This window comes from Misgurnus anguillicaudatus, chromosome 9 (genome assembly GCF_027580225.2).
Source record: "Misgurnus anguillicaudatus chromosome 9, ASM2758022v2, whole genome shotgun sequence".
Lineage (NCBI taxonomy): Eukaryota > Metazoa > Chordata > Actinopteri > Cypriniformes > Cobitidae > Misgurnus > Misgurnus anguillicaudatus.
In genome coordinates this window covers 17,527,149-17,543,550 of record NC_073345.2, presented here as the reverse complement: position 1 = coordinate 17,543,550, position 16,402 = coordinate 17,527,149, and the positions used below count along the sequence as shown (strand labels likewise).

At 39.7% G+C, this 16,402-nt stretch overlaps 2 protein-coding genes across 15 annotated transcripts in view; one reads left to right on the top strand and one right to left on the bottom strand.

Moving 5' to 3' along the window:
• Positions 1 to 2,086, bottom strand: part of mark2a (MAP/microtubule affinity-regulating kinase 2a) — a 40,533-nt gene extending 38,447 nt beyond the window's left edge. For 7 of the 13 annotated variants that reach the window (XM_073871216.1, XM_073871218.1, XM_073871223.1 and 4 more), the window contains exon 1: positions 904 to 2,086. In XM_073871216.1, coding sequence (XP_073727317.1) covers positions 904 to 954 — 51 coding nt within the window. In that variant the 5' untranslated portion in view covers positions 955 to 2,086. The remainder of the gene's footprint in view (positions 1 to 903) is intronic. The other 6 variants (XM_073871224.1, XM_073871221.1, XM_073871226.1 and 3 more) reach the window with 2 other exon arrangements.
• An 816-nt stretch (positions 2,087 to 2,902) lies between these two features.
• On the top strand, positions 2,903 to 15,596 carry LOC129423953 (uncharacterized). 2 transcript variants are annotated; one of them, XM_055180494.2, is made up of 5 exons: positions 2,903 to 3,207; positions 4,482 to 4,539; positions 7,674 to 9,838; positions 10,409 to 10,714; positions 11,235 to 15,596. In XM_055180494.2, the coding sequence occupies exons 3-5, from the start codon at positions 7,690 to 7,692 to the stop codon at positions 11,498 to 11,500; spliced, it is 2,721 nt and encodes a 906-aa protein (XP_055036469.2). In that variant the 5' UTR covers positions 2,903 to 3,207; positions 4,482 to 4,539; positions 7,674 to 7,689; the 3' UTR covers positions 11,501 to 15,596. The 2 variants fall into 2 exon arrangements, with proteins under 2 accessions (XP_055036469.2, XP_055036468.2); XM_055180493.2 differs by lacking the exon at positions 4,482 to 4,539.
• The last annotated feature ends 806 nt before the right edge of the window (positions 15,597 to 16,402 follow it).

The following is a 16,402-nucleotide window of genomic DNA, read 5'->3' as shown; positions in this document are numbered from 1 at the left end:
CTAACCACTGATCTTAAAAAGTTACAGAAACTTTAACTAAACGATCAAGTTATTTTATTAACTGCGTTTAAATCAATAATAGTTATAAGGGGCTTTGTTGTCTGCATGTGTTTGTATATATATTACAGATGCACAGGCCACCGATATTTATCAGCTGCCAATATTTATAAGCTTATTTATTCTAATGAATTACAAATAGTGACATGGGCTATAGCATGAAAAGGGTAGGTATATCAAATTGATAGGTAACAGTGTGAGGGCATGGAGTTGTATGTTTGTTGCAGGAATCCAATGTTTAACTCTGTGTAAAATAAAAACACTTGCCAAAACAGAATAAAATATGTACAAAATTCAGCTTGTCGTGTAATGAAGGCCTGTTGTTAAATGATACATTGATCCAATCCATGAACTTGTTAGTTTAAAATAATGCATGCATTTTAAATTTGTTGATTTATAACCATCATAAAAGACAATATTTTATAACAAGTTAGCTAGTGACATATCAGTATCGACCAAAAAATTATTAAAACTGGCATGTTAAAAGTTGTTATGTTAAAGTTTGTTAAAATCTGTGCATTCCTAATATTAATGAATACATGTACATCCCCTCAATTTTTCCAAACTTTTTTACATACTCTATAAATATATGTAAAAAAAAAAAAGCAATTTAGGATTGTTGATAACATAAAAAGACAAAAATGACAAAAACTTGATCTCTATAATAAAAAGCAGTATTTTATTTTGCCTGACCAGGCCAGGCCAGGCCAGGCCAAATAAATTATCTTTTAAGTAATGCATATAAACAACACCTCTTGAAAAATACCTTATGTGCAAACCAAACAAACCATAAACACGAGACAGATTGATAAACCTATCTCACCTTTTAGATACATATAGACTCACCTGGCCAGTTGAATGATCATTGATCTGTAGCAGTGGTGTTCTGGTCGACATCTTCCCAAATTAGATGACAGTTTATTTTCTAAAAACTGAATGTATTCACAGTCCTCAAAATTCAATCAGACGTGACATCGGTACAACAAGATGAGAAGTGTCCGAAGTCCAACTGTTAGAGAGCCACCCTGAGCTCTAGGTAAATCCCGAATCACTAAAGATCAGTTTTGATAAGGCCCTCTCATTAAGTCATAGTTTACGCGATATATCAGGAAGTTAAACAAATAAGCAAACTTTCCTGAAACAATCCGAGTAAAGTAGGTATCAGTTATTCGACAAACACTACCGACTGGGTGTCAACACTGAATCTCAACTTCCTACGGGGTTTGGTGTATTCAGACTGGAAAATTTCGGTGGGAAATACCCAGTGAATATGACCATCGAAGGATAAACGATTAAAAACTGAATTCGTTAGTACAGAAAATAACTGTTCCCAGCACCGATGTGCAAAATCGAGTCCGAGGTCTCCAAGTTTTATTAGGCCGGGTGACAAAAGTCTGGAAGGTCCCGAATTTAGCCCAAACTATCGATGATCGGCTGTATATTATTGTGCATTTGTGATGTCAAAATTTAAGTCCTCTTTTCCTCCTTAAGCCAGAAAAGAAAGACAGACGAGAGTCTTGTTTAGTATGGAGAAACTTCAGGGCAAGTTATCGAGCTGCTCCTTCCAGTTAGCAAACTCAGTATAGCGTTACTGTGAGAAATCATCCGCCATACAGGTGTCTACATGTCCATGTTTTCAATCGTTTAAAAGCCCAGTCGAACACTTGTCTCGGTGTCGAGCTGGCAAATTAATAATCCATGCACGAAAACATCGTGAAGATGGCCATACACTGGCTCTGTGCGCCTCAGAAAATCACATCTAACCTGCTAACAAGCGTTAGCTGCCCGAGGGACTTCGAAAAAGTCGCTGATATTTTGACAGTACGGTAGTAAGAATAAGCTCTAACCGTTACTCCGCTGTAAACGACTCTAAATGGTTCCGTTCCAGTCGGTGATAGGAGACAAATAACATCTGTGAGCGGTGAAAATGCGAGCAGTCGGGCGGTCACGACTGGTACCGCAGAAGCGCCCGGACGCCAGTGAGTGTTGTTTGCGTTCAAGAGAAATGTGAAACCAGCTTGCGCGGATCGACTTCCTCTGTCTCTCTCATAATATGTTTTAAAATAAAAGTCTTTAAATCACAGTAGTTTTTAAATTAAAATATAAAACATTCCATTTGACGACCATTTGTTAAGAATGTGTGTTAAGATACATGTATTATATTAAAATATCAGGACGAGGGGACCAGTCATGAGAGATATTATGGACCAAACTATGCGCGTGTCTACCAGGCATTGATATCTTAATGCAAATGCTCAAGATGTACATCGTTCATAAGTATTTGGGGCCATGAAAACCTAAACTTTAAATCAGCCTTTTATCACCATAATAAAATCACTTAAGAAGACTAATAATAGGAGAATCCCTTGCTACATATATCAACTTGTTCTTTCATCCAAATGTTTATTTATTTGTTAAATGCACAATGACTGCACAATGCACAATGACTGATCTGGGAGATTACCTACCTGGTGAAATGTAAAAAAAAATAGAGGAAATCAGTAATATTTGTTTATTAGTGCTGGCTCACATGGCTGTCATCTGACTTGTAATTAATTTCTTTACTCGAATTTTAACGAAGGAAATTGCGCCTGCTTTATATGATTTTGTTTAAATTAACTAGCATTTTACTGTGATTTATATTTAGTTATTTGACATTAAAAAACATTACTTAACCGAAAATGTGATTTTACTCATTACACATTGGTTGCCGTTAAATTCTATTGCACTTGTTTGTAGGTCCATTTAAGTTACGTTGTGTGGACATTTCGTCACATTTTGCCTGTCATTGGTCTAGGATGATGTCATCCATACAGAAACCCCGCCTTCATATCAGCGTAACGCCCCCGTCCCCACATACAGAGCTGTCTCATGCACACTGTGCACAGTAAGCGCACATAGTATTGCGGTGCATAGTATTACTATTGTGCATACAGATGAGGACAAATGCTTTGAACAATATGAGAACTCACTGCCTGAATCTCATATACGAATGGACACCACTGGATGTTTAAAGCGCAACCCTCACATTTTGCAGACCGCAGATATCTGCAGCTATGTAAATGTCTCGCGGCACTGGAGCGCGGAGAAACACAAGGGGACCCAATGAACCACCAATAATGATGATACAGCGGACATACAGATTATAACGTAAGTAATTTCATTTATTTACTATGGCCTACATGCAACCTGCTATATCAAATCGTTTATTTAATATATATATTTTTAACGAAATGTCGCCGTTATTTCAACCACCTATTATTTACATATGTTACAGTTGTTACGAGGCGCACGTTTCAGATCTTTTATGAAACATATATGCATCAAAAATTTGCAATGTCGAATTTAAATGGTAAACAGGAAAATAAATACTTAAAATATAATAGTATAATAACATCTTTATAACCAATTAAAGTGAGCTCAAATGGCGTATAGAGATCTACTAGACCGTAATGAAAGCGCATCTAAATATGCGCGACAGCATCAGCGTGGCCTAACAAGTGACAGTCAATACAATTCGGAGTTAGGCCCAAAAAACATCTCAGTGTTAATAATAAAATTAACAACACTCAATAAATAAAATAAAGCATAAAAATAGACGAATATTTCAGGTTTCTGACAGTAGACCAAGCGCAATGTTGCGGTTTCTGAAACAAAGGCTCAGACTTGATAACTGCTGTAATTGCTTTTTAGTGATGGACAAAACTGAGATTCAGAAATGCATTTCTCCATTTAATCCTGTTCACCTTCCATTTCATTTACCACACATCATACCACTTTCAGGTTTAAGACAATTATAGTAATTTTATTAGGCAAATGGTAGGCTACATGCCAGCCAGTCACCGAGCCAGTTGTTGTGCAGGCCCAGGTCTGTCGCAGACTGTTTAGATGTAAAACATGCCTGGAAATGAGCCATGCTGGATTAACCTGTTTTCAAATTCAAGATAGAAGCTAAATATATAAGTAATCTGAATATATGGTGTAATGCACGTGTGACCTGTTAAAAAGCTTTCTTTCTTTTTCTTATTGAAGACAGGTCTTTTACACCTGTCTGTAATACACCTCTCATAAACAGTGTTTGTTTTCATTTAATAATATTTCACTGCAATATTACCGTATTTGTTTTGGTCACACACTGTTCTTTTGGTGATGTCAGTGAAACATGATCACTGTTTGTGTAGTTGTTTTGGCGCTCAGTCGCTATCTGAGCTCATAGATGCTGATGCTGTAAACCCTCTGACTCAAGCACATGCCCGGGTGTGTGCATCTTGATGCATTGATATAAAACATTACAGATACAGTTTGTGTGCAGAACACTGCCAATGAGGTGTTAAGTGTGTGAGATAAACTGACTGAAGTGATGTTGACTTGCAATATGACAAATCTGGGTCAATGTAACCACCCACCCCCCTTCACTACTGCAGGCTACAAAAGGCAAGACTGAAAAAAACAAACAGGATGAGGATACCATCACCAGGCTCTGTGCGTGAATGTATGCATGTGAAAATATGAGCATGGTGTGCTGGCTCTGTCCTATAGGATCTGTGTGTATGTGTGGGTATATGTCTATAGTGCTGTTTTGCATGCATCCCCTTTCTATGAAGTCCAGCCATGTCAAATGCACATGTTCTCTCTGTGCTGCTTTATCTATTCTGTTCTTCTCGCTCTCTCAATGTTGCTGTTAGTTAGTTGTTAACTAACCACATAGTGTATTATCTTATAGCTGTATATTATTCCCATATGCACATTACTTTGAAACCCTGACTGATAAACTTGCTGATTATAACATGAAACATGTATTTGCTGATAAGTTGTTTTGATTTAAAATGTGTTGTGAGAAGCACTACAAAATTAACCTGATCTAAATGAATGTAATGAATCAAATTAAATTGAATATAAATACATACTGTTAATACACAGGGGTTAAATTGGGATTTGTTATGTGGGGGGGGGGGCTCTGTGGGGAGGGGTACTTCGAGGGGTAACATGTTTAATACTGATGACAGCAAAGCCACTGGTGTGTTTCAATGACATTCTGGACCTCTGATAGGATTTGATAAGTTTCAGCTTTAAAAGAGCATTTCACCCGTAGAAACATTAATCTTTATTGAAAGTGTTATATTTGTAGTCGAAATGTAACAGGGGTGTTTGTAGTCTCACTCCCTCAACAAAGATATTGCACTTCCTTCTTTCAATGATGCAAAATGATGAAGTGTCCCTTTAAAGCTGTCATAGAGGTTGACCCCAAATATTTTAAAAATAGTTTCTGATTTTAAATATTGCAAATCTATGAGTTTGACACCCTATATCCATTTGTTGCACATGTCATTATGCACAATTGATCAAACTTTAAAGGAAGTTAAAAGAATCAATCTCCTTGAATAATTCTAGGCATAAGATGCCCAAAAGACTCAATTAACAAGATAAGGTACAACACACGGTACTGTATCAGCAACATGTCTTATAAATTAGCCATAGAGATTCCCTATGCTGGTCAGCAGCTGAAAACAATCATATAGTTAGGTTTGATTTGTGTAATCAAAATACATTATTTTATTAAACTATACAATGAGTTATATCCAGTGTTATCCAGTTATTAAACGAGTGACATAGGACTTTAATCCTTTACAAATTTCAAGTCTTCTAATAAGTTTTCTCAACGTGGGCACCATTCTTACCTCTCTCTCTCTCTCTCTCTCTCTCTCTCTCTCTCTCTCTCTCTCTCTCTCTCTCTCTCTCTCTCATGATGTCAAATTATCCTGCGCGAGAGCGCGTTCTTGAAGTTCAAAGGGAAAAGCGCGTGTTTTCGCGGCAATTGCGTCACCCAATTCGCGTCATTTGCATCGCCCCATGCTAGGACGCGTGTGGATGCGTCTTTGCATTGACTATATATGTAATCTGCTCGCGCAAATCCTTTATCTTGTTCCCTTGCTTCACGTTTTTTCCCCTTTATTCTGCCCCAGACGGATAGCTTTGTTTTAAATCAATGGTGGGCATATAATATGCGCATCGTTACCAAATCACTCTTCTGCGTCATCCACGCGGCCGTTTCTAAATTTGAAGGCTGCAACCTCCGGATGTCGCATATGCGCGCTGCATACGTCATCAAGGCTGATTTATTTAAGTTAAATGAGCATTTCATTTGCAAGTCATAAACATAATATAACAATTAACCATTAACTAAGAATAATAGTCAACATTATAATTGTTAATATTCTGAAATACGTTTTTATGACGCATATGCAGCCTACAAATGTGACCTCTGAAGGCTGCAGCCTTCGGATTGAGAAACTGCCTGCATGTTGTCCGAGTATATCACTGATTTAAGAAATCATTAAGTATTTTTAAAAACCCGCATAAATTCGGAAGTTTGCAAATTATTTAAATTATAGCGTCTTGTTTTCATTAAACATAATAATAATTTTTCTTTGATATAATGGTTTTAAATAATTCTGAGATCAAGGGGGCCCTCTAGTGGTGCGGGGCCCTATGCAAATTGCGTAGTTTGCGTATAGGAAAGACCGGCACTGCTAACATTTAGAATAATGAGTTGTTTGCTCTGCTATTTGGAGATTAGGAGAGCCAGATTTTATCTCTATTGTCATATAAAATAAATCATTATTTCATTCCATTACATGTTTCATTATAATATAAGCTTTAAAAAATAAACTCTGTAAATCCTAATACTATCTTATAGGAAGTCACTTAGGGTATAGTTCAGTATGAAGGAACACAATGCGTATTGTTACATCCTTACAAAATGTGACAATATAACAGCCCCCCAGCCCCCTTTTCCTTATTTATACAGTTTCTTATATGAGTTGCTTGTGTATCTGTAATAATGATTACTTTATGGCTTTGGCAGACATGAACCCTTGACTTTTGTTACAAGGGTAATGGGTCAGAAATGCCTTTTTATTTGTACCCTGTGTGCTGTTCTTTATTGTTGTGTTAAATTCAGCCTGATCTCACGAATTTCGGTGGGATGGTCACGGAATTTTTTGCACATTTTTCCGGTGGCATTCTCACGGATCTCCGCATTTTTCTGTGACCCTCACGGATTGGTTACTCAACTGTTTTGTCCTATTTTCTTACAATTGTCGTTTAGGTTTAGGGTTAGATAAAATGACATCCTTACCCAAACCCAACTCTAACCCCAACGCCAGGTGACAATTGTTTAAAGTTTAGAAAATATAAAAGAATAAACCAGAAAAAAGTATAAACCAACCAGCAAAAAGCAGTTGAGTAACCAATCCGTGCGATTGCCACAGAAAAAGACAGTCCATGGCAGGGTCGTGGAGGATTGTGGAGGTCCGTGGGGGTGCCATGGAGGGATGATCAAAGGGTTCTGTGACTATCCCACGGAACTTTGTGAGATCAATTACCAGGAAGTTTGTGAATGACTAACAGAAGACCCTCTATTCTTTGTGTTACTCATCACAATTATGTATTTTTGTGTGTAACTAACTTTTAAACTTATTAACTGTATGTGCAATACTCACATTTATGTGTCTTCTATGTGTACTTTAATTATTAGTTATTTAAGTATCAAAATCAAAGAGCATTGTAGGATTTATTTGTCTCTCTTATTTTCTCTCTGCATCATCAACTCTCAGCTTTTCTCAGCCCCAGATGCCTCCACTCCCTCTTGACGAGCGCATAGTGGTTGTTCAGCGCCCCAAAAGTTTGGCCCTGCGTGTGGCCTCCCCACCGACCACCTCTCATTCTTCCTCATCACACCGACCGGCCGCATACAACGACCCCTCATCCCGCTTACCACAATCCCAACCCCCTACATCCCGCTCCCATCCAGGTACTAACTTCCTGTCTCTGGAATGCAAGCGCAGGCAATCGTCCCATGTTCAGAGAGATAAAAGAGATCGAGGTGCCCTCTTTGAGGGCAGCGGACACAATGCTAGCCATTGTCACAGCAATGGGACTGTAACTTTGGCTCCCAGACTTCACAAGCACACACATACCATTGACATTAAAGTGTCTGTGGACAAGGGTGGAAGAGGAGGTTCGTATATAGACAAAGGGGGCAGTAGTAGTCTTACCCAACGTGGAAGCATTAAGACCAGTCGAACAAAAAAGGTATCCCTTCACTTAGATCCAGGTCAAGGTGACAGGAAATGCAAAGGAAAGTCTTCCGAGTTAGTGGAGAATCACCAGAACTATCATCAGAATCAAAACAGGATTCAGCACGGTAGACATCTTCAGAACCAACTCACTGTTTCTCCTGGTGGGATCTTGGAATTTGTTCCAGCCCAAAGACAGCAAACCAAATCCAAGCTATCAAGAGAGAACGAGTTATCATTAAAGTCTTGCTCCGCCACTGCCAGCTACCCCTCTCGTAGTGACAAGGAAGTATTATCTGTAGGAAACAAAGAAAACTCCAAACTGGGACCCGGTCATCAACTGCCCCACGCCCACAGCCTATCCCGTCACCATGGTTCAGTCCCGTTACCCCATGCTGCCATCCTAAACTCACATTACCCTGCTGTCCCACCCCAACTCCCTTCCCGGGCCCCATCCTCTTATCAGCACATCGGTCAGCCTCGTCCCTCACGCACTAGAGAACATCGTCCCCAAATTCTTCACGCCTTGCCTCTCTCACCCACTTCTTCTCGAGGAGGTTTCCCTAGTCCAGATCACACATGTACTATTGACTTTTCCCATCCTTGTGGTTGCTGGAGACTGGTGCGTTGTAGAAGAGGGAGAGGTCACTCAGCTGGCTGCCACGGATATAGCACGAGCACATCGTCGTCATTCTCTCACACCCAAGGAACTAGTGCTGTGAACGGAGGTGGCGGAACCATGGGACTGAAGACTTTAGGAGGGTGTCTGTCTACTGCTTCCACCACTAACACTTCCTCTTCAAACAGCACTGTCTCAGACTGCCGCACAGGGCTTCTCAGACCCTTGGGTTGTGCATCCTGTTCTGGGGAAGCTGGAGGTTTTGAAAGTCCTGGAGCCTTTCGTAAGAAGCTTGTTGGCGGTTGTCTTCCCTGTACACCCCTTTCTTCATCTGCACCTCTTCGAGCACTCCAAAGTTGCGTCAGTGGCTGCAATCCCAAAGCAAGCCAAACTGGAAGCTCCACATGCAGCTACTGCAGTAGTGACCCCATTGTAGTGACCTTTAACCCGCACAGAGGGAATCCTCCCAATATGGGCCTTAATGTTGGTGCACATACCATGGAAGGATACCAGCCCGATGATGATGATTACAGTGTACGCACAATCTGGCCTGAGGAACTAGCAAAAAAGATGACTTGCTCTAAAAGTCAACCAAACCATCACAATGCAGGGATCGGGATGGGTTCAGGGAGGGGCCGCATTGGCCAAAACCAGAACAATGGCACTGGCAACAATCCTGTAATCCTTGACTGCCGAAACCTTATGGAGTTTACACGTTCTCATCTGACAGATCAGGCAGGACGTCGGAGGCTCCAGCAAGGCAAGATGGCGGTTTTGGACTTTATCGGATCAGGTAGCAGTAGAGACCAGGGGAGAGATTCCCTGAAGCGGCTTTGGAACAAAGGAGGAGATGCTTGCATGGGGGATGGCAATGGGTTTGATGATGAAGTTCTTCCACAATCTCCATCCCTGCGCTCTCCCTCTTCAGATTCTCCTCCTTCTTTTTCACCCCCACCCTCTGCCCCCAGCACCCTCAATAAGCCCAAACCTAAACAGAGAGAGAGAGAGGGCGGACACACCTTGCCATCTGCACAATCACTCCACCTGGTCCTCAACAGAGAACAAGAAGAAGAAAATGGTCGAGGTAAAAATCCTAATGTGCAACTACCTGTGAATGTATGAGCACTCCATGTTCTCGTTGCCACTTGAATATACTGACCTTCTTATGACTTCCATTAGGCTGTAGGCCTTTGTGCACTGATAGTATTCAAATTAAAATTATAATCTGTGGAGTTCATAATCCTTACCAGCTTCAAATGATTGCCAGGGTTACATTACCATTATCTCAAATGGAGTTTTCACATCTCAGAGTTCAAATAGTTTTTCAGCTGTAAATCCTTTATACTTGATATTCATTTTCTTAAAATCCAGACTGCTTTATCCCATCTTCGGTTTCATGTCTTATTTAAACGGCAGTTCCTTTTGTTAAAGAATTAGGTGATATTGGCTAATTTTAACCATGCTATTGGGGGGGGAAGATAAGATAAGAGGAATAAAAAAGTAAAATGATTAGATTTTCTTACATAAGAGCTCATTGCTATCCAACCCACTGACGTTTACTTACTGCCCTACACTTCAAAAATCAAAGTAGTTAGGAAGCATTTTGATGTTTAAAGGACTTAAATAATCAACCTGTTTTGTTTTTCGTTATCAGTGCACCTCTACCTCCCCCTCTCCTCCTCCCTCCCAGCATCACTGTCCGAGGAGAGTGTGATGACCCCGGATGTTGAAAATGCCGTAATCAGTCCCATCCTTCCTTTCCTTTTCCTGGGGAACGAGAGAGATGCACAGGATTTGGACCTTCTGCTTCGCCTCAACATTGGTTTTGTGGTCAATGTCACAACCCATCTTCCCCTATACCATCTTGACACGGGCCTGGTGCGTTACAAAAGGCTTCCTGCTACTGACAACAGCAAGCAGAACCTGCGGCAGTATTTTGAGGAGGTGTTTGAGTTCATTGGTAAGAAAACTGATCAGTTTATTGTTTAAAACAATGGATTTACAAAATGAAGAAACCCTTTAAGTGCACCTGACATGTTTAATTGAAAATGTCTTTTGCTGCAAAACCCTCTAAGTGCATCCAAAATCTCCATATAAAAAAGTCTCCAGTCACTCTTCACTGTCCTTTCTAAATAAGGTAAAAGGCTTAAATATGTTTTTGGCACAATTAATATAGAAGCTGTCACTACAGATGTAAACAGTGGTGTGCTATGCATTATTCAAGCTGACCACTTGATATGTATACAAATACTTATTTATAATCAAGGCTTTAGTTCTTACCTCACTCTGTCTAAAAGCTGGCATGAGGTTGGTGCTAAAATGTATTCATAGAAATCTCTTTGTTCTGTGTATCTGTTTGTAGTTATTTAAAGGACTGCTAAGACTATAAATGGACTGAAACAAATTAAAAACAGACATAAAGATTATCAGGCGGCACTTGGCTGATTTTTGATGTCTACCACTTTTTGTTTTTCTTTCAGAGGAAGCTCGCCAGTGTGGACGGGGCGTTCTTGTACACTGCCAAGCAGGCGTGTCCCGCTCAGCGACCATTGTCATTGCTTATCTGATGAAGCACACCCTCATGACCATGACCGATGCCTATAAGTACGTACGAGGTCGGCGGCCAGTCGTCTCCCCCAACCTCAACTTCATGGGCCAGCTGCTAGAATTCGAGAGAGACCTCAACTCCGGGGTAACACCTCGTATCCTCACCCCCAAACTGAGTGGCCTAGAAACCCAAGTTTAAAAGAGTGAAGAGTGGAGCAAGAAAATTGTAAAAAGATGAAATCAGACTGTAGATAAGAAATTAAAAGCGAGAGCTAACAGTGATAACACGAGAGGCAAACAGTCGAAACGAAACAGGTGTCTTGGTCTAAATTAATTGACGTACTTCAACTAGTTTGAGTCTTTGTTTCATAAAAATAGCGCTTAATTGATGTTTGTGCTACCCACCTTTATCCTGATACTGTGTTAATGATGTGCCAAGTTTTATTGCAGACTCATAGCGTTCTAGGAATGAAATTACCATTACAACTCAATCTGCTTAAATTATTATTGTATTATAATTGCTACTATTATGAAGCTTTATTAAAAAAAAGTTAGATATGCTGTATAAACTATACAAATATTGAGGGTAAAGTACTGAGACTCTGCACAGAACAATGCACACTGAGAATCACAGAACTGTGACAAGCATCACATTCGAGACCCAAGACCTGTAGCAAACTTTAAACTCCTTTCTCACTGTGCACAGCACTTTTCTAGATAATTCAAAGGCACTTTTTTAAGTTATCTCAGTTACCTTTGTGTTAGCTGCCAGCTATTTATAAATTTCACTGATTTATTTTGCCTTTGAATTTTTTTGGATATTGCTATTTTTGTTACTTGATTTTGCATCTTTTATCTTGGTGTCTTTATGTGGGAGGTGTGCAATAGAGACTGACATCGATTTGTTTATTTATGGACACTGGATATTTTTTCACGGGACATTTATCAGCTATTCCAAGGCTGAATAAAATCAAAAAACATAGTATTTTTTATTTCGATTCCTTATATTGGACAATTTGTATAAAGCCCTGTGTCGCTTAACTGTAAAATAGTTATTGTTATGTTTTTTTTATAGTTAACTAATTATTTGCTTTGTTCAGACACATTTATTTTACTATATGTGTTTTATTGCTCTTCACTTTTTGTGCTCGAGATGGTGTTTGAGACATTGGAGGAGAGCAACTCCTGAAGTCTAAAGAGAAACCCAATTGACATGCTATAATGGGGGAGATCTATGATATACAGCTTTTTATTACTGTGCAGAATTACTGTGACTGGAGCAGATTGGGCCAAGTCATCATCATGCATCTCTCATTTCATGGTTTTACCGGTATGGTTCAAATTTGCATTTCAGCACATCAACCTAAGGTGGCAAATGCATAGCTTTAGTTTATGCAAAATCAGCATTAAGGTTTCAATGCGGCAGGTGCAGCCAATGCAATGCTTTCTGTACTTACAAAGTTAAATGAATACTCCTTTAGCTTTAACACCATTAACACTTGAAATGTTCTGCCTAATTTGACAAAAAAATCATCAGATTTGTGCTTAGTGCTCTCAGGTTTATCCGGAGTTGTATTATGATTCACAATTGAAACCAGAGCATCTCTATCCAAGGCATATTTTCCCTTTGTTTGGTCTTGGACCTCTTCCAAGAGACTATGCACCATTTTAGTAATACATTTTGGGGAAAAGACTCGGGTTTAGTTCACTGTGAAATGCATCCTTCTTCCTACATATTGTCAAGTTTTTGTCTTTGAAGCTCTTACGCATCCATCTTGGCAAGCAGGGAATTTGTCTGCCGTCTCTGAGCTCTTATCTGCCTCAGTGAGCCATCGGGCCTTTCCAGACCGCTGCTGTGTCGCCATTAATCAACTCTGGGCAGCAGTGCATGACATAGTGCGCTTTTGCATTTTACTTCAAATGAGTTCCAGTTTAAAAGCTTCCTACCTACAGTGAAGGTTAAAATGTGAGGATAGACATAAAGGCTGTTAAAGGCAGGGCTGGTGCCCAGGACAGTGTTCCCCTGGTACATGATACAATAAATGCCCTAATTTCAGTACTAGCCCAGTGCTATTGCTGATCCAGCGCTGTATTTATCAGTACAGTACAGTAACAAGCTGACTTTTTCATTTTCTTAGTTTGCTGACAAGGTTTTGTGAGTGTTTTTTGATTGTAGCTTTATTATGCCCGGAGGAAAAATGAGGGCGATCATCTAATAAAAAGACCTCGGTGAGGTGTCAGAGCTTTGAGAAACAAGACAAATTGTAGTGTTAAGGGGTCGCATAACGGACGAGAAGCGCCGCGTCACGTCTAGGACAACTCTGAGGTATCGTACACCGGAAGTGCACATTAAATAGCGCAAGCTTAGTCAGATAGCGTCTACTTCAAAATATACGTAAGCAGCCAATCGTCGCTGCCCGATGAAACTCACGTATGTCCAAAACGGTTACTTTTCAGGAACACCGTATTTCAAAAGCAGTTGAATGTAGCGTTGTCATACTTGGTACAGCATCTTTACATGTAACCATATTCTTGCCAGTGTAATGATATAATCCACATTTGACCTAAATTGAGTTTAAATCGACATACGTGCATATTTTACAGTAACGTGGTCGATACGCGTTCTATACGCTAATACGCTCAGTTTATTAAATAGCCTACGTCTTAGTTTATTAAATATGCTTGGTTTATTTAATATTAATTGTAAATTTATTAAATGTCTCTGGCAAACTATGAAGGGACAATGAATCAATACACTGACATGGTAATGCTAGACAGATATTTGGTTGGCACAGTCCTCTACCGTAATTTTGTCACTCCTAGACTTGCGCCAGGAGGAAACGTTTACCCCGATAAAGGGAAATTAATGGCTCACCAGGCTATGTTTATTCGGCTATCCAGTGCTGAGCTTCGATGAAACTTCACGAGACCGGCGAGATGCTTCCACAGGGTGGGAGATACGCCGCGTGATTGACAGCTTTGACACCAAATGGATATACGTGAAAATAAGATGGCATGATTTCACAACTTTTCATTGGCCATTACGATATGTAAAGCATACTGTATACGGAGATGAACCTGGACATTCAATCCATCTAAAAATCGGCAAAATGGACATACGTGGTTTTCATCGGACAGCGACGCAATGTTAATCGCTAACGATTTGGGACCAATATGATGTTATTTAATATTAAACTATGTGAGTGCGACAGGGATTTGAGCCGTGTCCAGAGTCATAGCGGACAGCCGCCGCCAGGCCCTGCCGGTGCGCGTACATTCATAGAAAATAATGTGTTCTGTTTTTAGATTCATGGGGCGACGGTGCGCTTTTCGTCTGTTGTGCGACCCCCTTTAGATGGGGTGTACCCCAAAGCGTTTAAACGCGGCTGAAAGCACCAAGCGGAAGGCAATTGTGGGTGCTTGCCAGAGCTTCTTTAGCTAAGTGCTTTGTTTGCTATAATTCTGTTTTGTTATTAAGTCGTTGTACGATGCTCCGGTTGCTTGTTGTGGTATTTGTCCCGCCCCTCCTCCATTGTGATTGGATGGCTGAGTGAAAAGTGACATTGAGCTGAGCATTTCACCCAAAACATTTTTTACCTCTGGGCGCTCAATGCTTAACGTTGAAAAACCGCAGTGCGCCAGCATGCAGCACAAATAAAACAATAAAAACTCCTTGGTGTACACGCCCCTTTAACATGGATGCTGCTGAATAGTTCGAGCATTTTGTGTTTTTAAAACTTGAATTATTTGTGCTTTTTGTTTGGAATCTTGCATCAAGTACCAAGTTTTATTCCCCATTGCTGTTGTGTTTCGTTCCTCTTCTTTTTTTGCTCATGTTTATCATTTCAATAAATCTGCCAACTGCCTCTCTTCACATGGCTACATGTATAAAGTGTGTTATAAAAGAAAAGATTCGCCAGGGATGCCTTTTGGTAATGCTAAAAACACAATAACTGTCTTCCGAGTCGATGTAGCACCTATCAACTATCAAAGCACTTGGAAGTCCTGAAATTATTTGAATATGTTTTGTCAGCCTGATCTCATGGGGAATTCGTACGTATTACAGGTTGGCTAATTCATATTTATTCATACAAAGTGACTATTTAAAAAAAAATGAATGAAACCCTGTCCCTAACTTAAACGACACGGGGAAAAAGCAAATCGGACACAAACGTATACGAATGTGGTCTAATTAATATGAAATAGCCACCACTTTAAATATGAATGAATTGTTATGAGATTGCGTGTTGGTTTTGCGCAAAATGTGTGTGTGTGTGTGTGTGTGTGTGTGTGTGTGTGTGTGTGTGTGTGTGTGTGTGTGTGTGTGTGTGTGTGTGTGTGTGTGTGTGTGTATGTGTGTGTGTGTATGAAAAGATAAAGTGGCCCCTGCATGCATGTGGAGAAATGAGAAATCCCATTATTTTAGGAATCCCAACCTCAGGCCTGTTAGATGTCCATTGGCACAACTCAAGCCTTGCTGTGAGCTTGCATCTGTCAATGCCATTAGCCACAACTGTATGCCTTCTTTAGCCAAGATTTTGCTCTTCCAGATATTTGGGAACTATTTACCTCTCTGTACATTCAATCATACCTTTCACTGTAGATAATATAATCAAACTGTGTTGGCCTGCCAGAACCACCTGGCTGAACAGGATTGAATAATGTTAGACAATACAGAATGGTGATGACGTCTTTGTGATGAGGTTTATAAAAAAATTTGTTTATAACGTGTGCAAAACATACGAACTGTACAGTACAGTATACATAAACAGTAAAGATTTTTCCTTTTGAATAATCTCGAATATACCATTTATGGCTTGCACATAGAAATGAATTACATGTGAAGTCTGGTGTCAAATTTGTTTGAACATGTTGTACATTTGTGTAAGGATACTTTGTGACTTCTTTATTCATGTATGTGTAATGCCTGTTTTGTTTATTTATTATAATGATATAGCCTCATTTTTGTGCCAAATGTTGAAATTAAGGTTGGCTTTGGGCTAATGATATTTGTACAAACTGCATATTAATGCAGTTGGGGAAAGTAAAAGAGAAGTGCCCTCTAAAAAAAAGAAATGCTATTCCTTAATGATCAGCATTT